Below are 9,638 nucleotides of genomic sequence, written 5' to 3' on the forward strand. Positions count from 1 at the left end.
TCCTCATTTCCCCTCCCCCCACCTTGTCTCAGTCCCAACCCTCGAACTCAGCACCACCTTCCTAACCTGCAATCTTCTTCCTGACCTCCCTGCCCCCACCCTCACTCCAGCCTATCACCCTCATCTTAACCTCCTTCCACCTATCGCATTTCCAACACCCCTCCCCCAAGTCCCTCCTCCCTACCTTTTATCTTAGCCTGCTTGGCACACACTCCTCATTTCTGAAGAAGGGCTCATGCTCAATGTTGATTCTCCTCCTCCTTGGATGCTGCGTGACCAGCAACACATTTTTAGCACAACACTCATTATGTTGGTATTTATGTCTCTGCAATGAAGAAATGCATTATTGTGAAATATCAGACAGTTAAAGGAAGGAAAGATTGTAAACTAGTTGATGATTTTGTTTACGCATCACTGCAGTCATTGGGAATTTGAGGCTCAGGGCAGGTTGGATCCATTGTTGATACTTGTCAATCAATGCCGCTTGTAGGAGAAAGTGAGGACTCCAGATGCGGGAGATCAGAGTTGAGAGTGTGGTGCTGGAAAAGCACAGCAGGTCAGGCAGCATCTGAGGAGTAGGAGAATTGAGGTTTCAGGCAAAAGCCGCAGCATGTAGACTCATTTAGGAGATAAAAGATATAGATAACTTTATGCAATCTGCTTTTTGCTTCTGCTGGATTGGACAGGACAGTTTGTCATTTGGCTTCCATCTTGAAGGCATCCAGTTCTTAAAGCAACACTTCTCTTAATTAATAAAATAGTTGTAAGCTCTCTACAGTAAGAATATTTTCCAACTTTGTTTTCTGTTCATCTGGTCTATTTGCTAGTATAAGACATATCTCATAAAGTGTTGGCTGGAAAAAGCACAGCAGGTCAGGCAGCATGGGAGGATCAAGCGAGTCAACGTTTCGGGCAGGACCCTTTTTCAGGACTGGGGAAGGGGAAGGGGGCTGCGAGATAAATGTGGATGGTGAGGTGAGGGGAAAGGTAGATGGGGTGATGATAGATGGGCGAAGGTAGGTGGTGATGGTGCTAGGTCAGTGGGAAGTGTGGAGTGGATAGGTGGGAAGGAAGATGGGCAAGTAGGTCACGTGAATAGGATAGATCTGAGTCACCAGGGTTGGATCTGAATGGGGTGGGGGGGAAGGGAGATATGGAAACTGATGAATTCAGTGTTCATGCCATGTAGTTGTCGGCTCCCGAGGCAGAAGATTAGGTATTCCTAATATATTAGGTAAAATCATACTCAACAGGAATGGATGAACAAACTCAAGTTTTTATCTTGAAAAAGAAAATGTTGAGGGGTGATTTAAATAGATTTTTAAATTTAGGCATGATTCTGATAGAACGGACACAGGATGTGTTTCCAATTGTAAAGAGTACCAAAACTAGAATGAATGCATATAAAATAATTGCCAAGAAATCGAATGGGGAACTGAGCAGAAATGTCTTTACCCAGAGTGATGACAATATGGAACCACAGGGAGGAGTTGAGGTGAATACATTAATACACATGTATTTAAGGGGAGGCTAGATAATCATATGAGCAAGCAGGGAATAAATGGTTACATTGATAGTTAGAAATGTGAGATGTGACTCAAGTAAAGCATGAATTAGATAGGTTGAATGGCCTCTTTCTATTCTATTTGTTCCAGATAATTACATGAGATTTGATAGATTTTCTAAGCCAGGAAGTTGGTAGAAAGAATAGATAGGGAGAAACTGATTCCATGGGCTGAATTCTCCCAAATAGTGGCCTAATGTCAATTTTGGGACGTTTCATGGAGAGTTTCCCTCCGTCAGCTCTAACAGACTCTCTCTCTCTCTCTCTCTCTCTCTCTCTCTCTCTCTCTCTCTCTCTCTCTCTCTCTCTCAGTTCTCTGTTGCTCATCTCCATTATCTGTGCACCATGCCTCAACGTGCTACTCTTGCTCGCCATTACTGGGCCTTTTGGGTTTGTGTCATCAACAGTATGTTTAAATCCACACTGTGTGCCAATTCAAATCTGTAAACTAGGAATATTCTGGATTAACAAGAGAGCCATAATACCATGAGATACTGTGTGATACTCCTGTTTTCATAATTCAGTGTTGCATTCTGATACATTGATCATTTTGTATTGTGTTGGTACTTAAGGTTTAAGTATTGGATTGACTGTAACAGCAGAAAATCTTAAATAATTAACTTTCATAAATGCTTTAAGATTTTATATTTACATGGCGCCGACATGTTGGGTGAGAATATTGCATAATAGCGTAATTGATGCCAATTTTGCTTGAACTGCCTGGAAAGGAATCTCAGTTTTGTATAGTGGGACGTCATCTGAATTGATTTTTGCAAAGCAGAAATTCATTTGAACCTAATTTTGTGTCAAGAAGGAAACCTGGTAATATTGATCCAGTACTGTAACATTAATTTTGTTTACTTTGCATATTTTCTCCTGTTTTGTTGCCTTGACTAACCACGTTTTCCACCGTTTGTTTAGAAACACATAGCTCAGGGTTTGGTACCTGCAGCCACAATAGCTCCCAGAGCCGCTGTTCCCCGCACCCCTCCGCCACGTAGCCCAGATCCTTCTCCAGAAAGACCAAGGTACACTCTTTTCTCAGTTTTATTTATAGTTTTGCATGCTTATTGTTCTAAAAACATTAATCTAATAGGCTTGGTTTATGCGGACATTCATCCTAAGATTTATGTTCATAATCTGATCACTTTTACAACATTTTTAGCTGTGTTTTGACCATGTCGACTGATATTATTGGCTTGTGTTTGTTACGTCATATTTGATTCAATATCCTAATCAATGTTTATAATTGCTAATTGATCTAAAATGACTATTTGGTTGAAAATGATATGCATTATCTAGATCATATAAAAAGATGTATTGATACTGCTATGTAGCATTTATACATAAAAAAAGTCTTGGTTGTTACCCGGGGTAGCATGTTAGCTCAGTTAGTCAGAAGACTAGCATGTGCTTCATAATAATGTCAGCAGCATAGAGTTTTACTCCAGTTCTGGTTGAGGTAGACTTAAGGCCTGCCTTTTGTCTGTACCTTTGTAAAATCATAGCAGAAGCTGTAATTTAGCAATCCACAAATAATTGAGGATACAATCTGGATCAGAGGAAGTTGTATATTGTGTGACAGCATTGGAAAAAAGATTAATTCCTGGAAATTTTAACTTTGTTTTCTTCTAACAAATGTAAGGATTGGGATTCTGCAAAAGATATTCCAGCCTTGGGTGACCGTGTGGAGTTAGCTCATTCTCCCCGTGTCTGCGTGGGTTTCCTCCAGGTGCTCTGGTTTCCTCCCACAATCCAAAGATGTACAAGTTAGGTGAATTGGCCATGCTAAATTGCCCAGTGTTCAGGGATGTGTAGGTTAGGCGCATTAGTCAGGGGTAAATGTCGAGTAATAGGGTAGGGGAATGGGTTTGGGTGGGATGTTCTTTGGAGGGTCGGTGTGGACTTGTTGGGCTGAAGGGCCTGTTTCCACACTGTAGGGATTCTGTGATTCTATAATGGAATTCAAGTAGAGATAAATAATTGTAAGCTGTATTTTACATTGAAGTCTGAAATTTTAGAATTGAATTTTAGTACTACTTGGGACCTTAGTATGATAAAAAGAGTTTGCAGTAGAGGGTTAGTTTGAAGAAGATGCAGGGGTGTAAGTAAACAGAATTATGATTGTCATTATCATCTTAGAATAATGAAAATCTGAGAATAAAATACATGTGCAAGATTTCAGTTTGCAAAATACATGTTCTTGTATAGCTAAACAATCATTAATTTTTTTTGACTCATTGCTTTATCTACATAGTTCAAAATTATCCTATCTGAAGAATATTGTCCTCTTCATAATGTTTTATTCTGTTGTTAGTTGAACTCATTTACAATTTCAGGTCAGCATTGGCAGCAGTAATTTTGACTTCATGCCTGACTGGTCGTACATTTGCCATTCCTCAACCACATTTGACAGGTCTTCGTCAAAGGTCTTATTCTGAAAGTGATTGTACACGTTCAGAGCAACAAAGCTTTCTTGAACCTTATGCCACTGTGGCTGATCTGGAGTTAAGGTATTGTACAACAAATTGAAGGCATCCTAATTTATTCAGTACAATTGCTACAAATACCTATGTGAACTTTAAGATTATTATGATTGTTGCAGATCTTTAAACAAAAGTGAGAACTCAGCTCTGTTAGATGACTGTCATTAATTAGTAGGTTAAAATCTCCCCAATTCTTTGTCCTCTTTGTCTTTCCAGGTTAAAATTAATCTTCTTTATCAAAGCATTTCCTTTCTTCCATTCTGATGTGTGGAAACACTCAAACCTCAAGCGTTTCCCATTTTATCAATCATTAGTTATTTGGAAGTTCTTTGTTCCGAAATTGTTTAAACCTGATAAAGTCTCAAGATATATATCCTTGACACTGGTTGTTGGCTTTACCAAAGTTTGAGGGTTAGAGGGAAATACTTGTATTTATTGCATTGATAAGCATCCACAATACCTGTCAGAACAGAATACTTTTCTGTCAAGACAGTTAGAAAGTCTGGTTGGAAGAATGATGCAGTGAGCTGAAGCCAAGCTGGATCCCTTCCTGAAATCATCAGATGGCTAATCTCAAAGGCCTCCTTGAGCTAACTGTAAACATTGCTCTGAAGCAGAATTTCAAAGTCTTTTTCACGGTTCCACCCCACGATCCCGATTTGGATTCCAGCTGGTCGAACTAGACATTGATCCTCCTTTTAACTTAGTATGTCAAGGAATATAGGAATTCAGATTGTTAGTGCCCTGATCATGGCCATATTGTTACCATTTCTCATATAAAAGACTTTCTAAAAGAAGCACTGAGCTGTTTTTCTTTAAAGCTGAATTAGAATTGTAGTGTTACTCTTTGAAGTTCACACCTATTGGCTTCCAGTGCCATGTTCTATTTTTATGTAGTTTAGGGTGGAGTTGTTTCTAATGGAATGTTGATGAAAGAATTGCAATGCATTAAAGAAGCGATCAGGGTGTTACTGAGACTGGAAGTTTGAGTTATAAAGAGACCCTAGGGTTTTATTCATAGGAACATAAGAACTCTGAGCAGGAGTAGGCCGTCCGGCCCTTTGAGCCTGCTCCACCATTCAATAAGATCATGGCTGATCTTTTCGGAGACTCAGACCCATTTACCCACGTTCTCACCGTATCCCTTAATCTCTTTAATGTAAACAAAACTACCTTCGCTTTAAAAAGGCTTACTGAAGTAGTGTCAACTACTTTGCTGGGCAAGGATTTCCATAGATTAACAACCCTTTGGGTGAAGAGTTCCTTCTCAATTCAGTCCTAAATCTGGTCCCTAGTTTCATCCACCAGTGGAAACATCCTCTCTACTTCTATTTTATCTATTCCCTTGCTCAAAAGTAAAGAATTCCTTTGAACATTTTGGCCATGACTTTTGCTGCATGATTTGGAGTGTAGAGTCCTGGCCCTGCAACCCTATCCAAGAGAAACTGCTTTGGAGTGTCAGATTTTCAATCCAGTTTGGCAGACTATCCCTGAATAGACCAGACAACATAGGAACAAGAGTGGAGGCAGCCAATTGTAGATGGGGCTGGGAACATGGCCTGCTTTTGTGCATCAGCGTTTTGTGGAAGATTAAACACTTAACAAAATCAATAACAACCCTCACCCACATAGCCCTTCCTTCCCACATGCAAACCTCGAGCCCCATCCTTGCTAACACATGCCATGTAACGTATTGTACCCACCCCAATTCCCCCCCCCCCCCCCCACTGTATTCCTTGTCACCCATGTCCCTGTACTTTAGGCTGCGTTACACGTTATGCCCCTCCCCCCCCATTTATCCATGGTCTTTTATTGTTCCTATGCCACCTTCACATCCATAATGCAACTTGTGCCCTCTAGCTACTACTTTTGCCGTCCCAATGCCAACTCACCTAGTATTCACCAAGGGCAAAGGTCTTCATAGGAACCATGCTGACATTACTTTGTGTCTATTGATGTTGTCATTGTTTAAAACAAAACTCTCTCATTGATTTAAAAAAAATTCAATACACTGAAATTTCTGTAACTAAAATCTTATGAAAATTAACATTTATATTGTAAATTAGCGAGGTTGGAGAACGTTTGTAGCTCAGGTTGAGGTTCTGGATGTAAGTTTGCTCGCTGAGCTGGAAAGTTAATTTTCACATATTTCATCACCATTCTAGATAATACCATGAGTGAGCCTCTGGTGAAGCGCTGGTGTTATGGCCCGCTTTCTATTTATGTTTAGGTTTCCTTGGATTTGATGTCATTTCCAGTAGTGACGTCATTCCCTGTTCTTTTTCTCAGAGGGCGATAGATGGGTTCGGAATCGATGTGTTTGTTGATAGAGTTCTAGTTGGAATGCCATGCTTCTCAGAATTCTTGTGCGTGTCTCTGTTTGGTTTGTCCTAGGATGGATGTGTTGTCCCAGTCAACAGAACATTAGCCACCAGGATACATGAACATCAACTAGCCACAAAAAGACATGACCCATTATCACTACTATCCTTACATACACATGAGGAAGGATACCCCTTTGGCTGGTGTTGAGAGTATGTTGCTGGAAAAGCACAGCAGGTCAGGCAACATCCAAGGAGCAGGAGAATTGACATTTTGGGCCAGAGCCCTTCATCAGGAATGAGGCTGGGAGCCTCTGGGTGCTTACCCTTTTGACTGGGACAACACATCCATCCTAGGACAAGCCATACAGAGATACTCATGAGAATTCCCAGAAGCATGGCATTCCAACCAGAACTCTACCAACAGACACATCAATTTCGATCCCATCTATCACAGCTGAGAAAAAGAACAGGAAATGGCATTGCCACAGGAAATGACATCACGAACCCAAGGAAACCTAAACACGTAAATAGAAAGCAGGCCATAATACCAGTGCTTCACTGGTGGCTTACTGATGATGTTACCAAATGTGGTGATGAAACATTTGAAAACGAACCTTCCAACTCAGTGAGCAAACTTACATCCAGCATTGTAAGTTCTCTGACAAGTCTAATTGATTTATGCACTGTTTAGGCACATGCGTGTCTAAGTTTAATAATTCCAATGGTTGCGGCCAATTATTTCTGCATTGCATATACTTGAAGCTTGGGCAGTCCATAAATTCATCCTGCAAAACCTATAAATGTTGTCTTTGTGGTAGCACTTTGACTTTTGGTGGGTTTTGCCATTTTCTTTCTGTCACAGTTAAAATCTGGGTCTGTATGTGGTATGTTTGAGAAGCTAGTTTGAGGCACTATTTTCTTACTGGTTGAAGTATTTCTGCTGTATCTTTTATTCCAAGTTTTTGAAACTGATTTAAGCTTGTGAATGTTAAACTGTGATTTCAGATTCATACTTTACACGTAATTTTTCATATTAATCTAATAAGAATGTTTTAAATAATTGTGGGAAATCTGCTGGTTTCCATTATTAATTTTTGTTTCTCTTGCAAAGGAATGTATGGCAAAGTACCGTTAGGGGCAGGCCTCAATTACCACTGCCATCTGATTCTGACGAAGAAGATAATGAAGAAGAAGGAGAAGATGATGACCAAGATGTGGAACAGTTGTCAGATAAAGAAAACCAACCTCATTACTATGTTCTCGAAAAGGAGGGTGAAGGACATATTAAAGAGGCAGTTTATGCCATTCCTCTCAAGGCTAACCAGGTGACTGTTTACATTTTACAATGAAGGACTAAAAAAAAGTCATACTAGATTTGAAACATTAACTCTTTCTTTCTCCACAGATGCTACCAAATGTGCTGAATTTATCAGCATTCTCATTGTTTATTTTAGATTTCCAGCAACTGCATTATTTTGTTTTTATTTGTATGCCCAAGTATTAAGTACATAAATCGGCAGAATTTCATTGTAAATTCTGGTGTTGTCTCACCTTCAGTCCAAGTGGGCCAGAATGGTGCTGGAAAAGCACAGCAGTTCAGGCAGCATCCGAGGAGCAGGAAAACCGACGTTTCGGGCAAAAGCCCTTCATCAGGATGCTCCTCGGATGCTGCCTGAACTGCTGTGCTTTTCCAGCACCACTCTAACCCAGAATCTGGTTTCCAGCATCTGCAGTCATTGTTTTTTACCTAGTTTATTCAGTCCAAGTGTAAAGGGGGGCACAGACTTGAGCATTTCTAGTGCGTAGTCTGTACAACTATCCATTACTACTCCTCTGAAACTGATAGTGCACTTTTGCTTGTGCAAAATAATATAGAAATCCAGTGGTTACTGCAGTGATTCCATACTTCTGTAGAGAGTATGTTGTTGAGATGTCCCAAACCGCAATCAATTTGGTCATAGATCTAAAAGTGTAGCCACAGGCCTTTGCCTCAAAATACATGTGGAACATGAAAAATGTGTCAGCGGCTAATTGAAGACCTGATCATAGATGTTTCCCTATGCTCTTATGGGGTCTACTGTTGGATGAACAGAGGGGTTTAAGTTGGCATGGAGAGTATGAGTGGCGATTGGTGGTGAATGGGATCTGAGTTGGCATGGATGGACATGGAGTGTGTCAGCTTTGAAGGGATTTGAGGTATGAGGGCTAGAGGGCTTTATGGTTTTTAGTTGAGCTGGAACCAACTGTCAGCAGGCCATCTTAGGCACAGAAGCGGCCAAGTGTTATTTCTGCATTGTTTCCAATTAGCTCTAGCAACCCACCCCCAACTCCAGAAACGAAACTCTGAACACTCACGAAAACTGCTCTTGTTTGATTTGGGGAATCTAGAATTTTCTCAACACTGAGTACGTGGTTAAGGAGGGGAAATTGTACTATGGCAGAGCCAATTTGATCCAAATGATTTTTTGTAATAATGTTAATTCTATATAATCCTCTATTTAAAGATCCAGCAATATTGTTATCACAGAACCTGAAGCGATTATTTGTTTTCATCGTCATAGTATTTGAACAATTGTTATAAAAGTATAAAAATTGGACACTAATGATAAGGTATTAGAGCTGACCAACAGCGGAAAAGACTGCAGTTAGAATGCAATTCAGAGGATGCCATTGTGACTTTATTTTTTTTTAAATATACTTTATTCATAAATAATTTGATGGTCTGTACAATTGGTCATGCCATACGTATGTAAACATTTACATGCAGAGATCAAAACTTATCATTTTTATACAGGTCTGTGCATTTTTTGATCATATGCCCATATAATTAGCTGAGGCGTCAGCAGAGCCCAAAAGACTGCATGGGCCCCCTGTTCTTCGTTAGGCAGGCAGACTTTACACAGTGGTCTTTCCCCACCGCGCGTTGGCTGCAGCTGCCCCAAGCTTCAGCGCGTCCCTCAACACGTAGTCCTGGACCATGGAATGTGCCAGTCTGCAACACTCAGTCAGGGTCAACTCCTTCAGCTGGAAGATCAGCAGGTTTCGGACCACCCAGAGAGCGTCCTTCACCGAGTTGATGATCCTCCAGGCACAGTTGATGTTCATCTCGGTGTACGTCGTGGGGAACAGACCGTAGAGCACGGAGTCCCGCGTCACGGCGCTGCTTGGGACGAACCTCGACAAACACCACTGCATTCCTCTCCAGACTTCCTCTGCATAGGCACATTCCAGAAGGAGGTGTGTGATAGTCTCGTCCCCCCCGCA

The 9,638-nt window shown here is 40.8% G+C and overlaps 1 protein-coding gene across 1 annotated transcript in view; it reads left to right on the forward strand.

Annotated features, from left to right (window-relative positions):
* The window catches only part of cep89 (centrosomal protein 89), a 116,390-nt gene that overhangs the window by 10,295 nt on the left and 96,457 nt on the right, over positions 1-9,638 (forward strand). The window contains exons 2-4 of the mRNA XM_043706832.1: positions 2,486-2,592; positions 3,904-4,077; positions 7,486-7,699. Of these exons, the coding sequence (XP_043562767.1) occupies positions 2,486-2,592; positions 3,904-4,077; positions 7,486-7,699 (495 nt within the window). The remainder of the gene's footprint in view (positions 1-2,485; positions 2,593-3,903; positions 4,078-7,485; positions 7,700-9,638) is intronic.

The sequence above is a fragment of the Chiloscyllium plagiosum genome, chromosome 17, assembly GCF_004010195.1.
Source record: "Chiloscyllium plagiosum isolate BGI_BamShark_2017 chromosome 17, ASM401019v2, whole genome shotgun sequence".
Lineage (NCBI taxonomy): Eukaryota > Metazoa > Chordata > Chondrichthyes > Orectolobiformes > Hemiscylliidae > Chiloscyllium > Chiloscyllium plagiosum.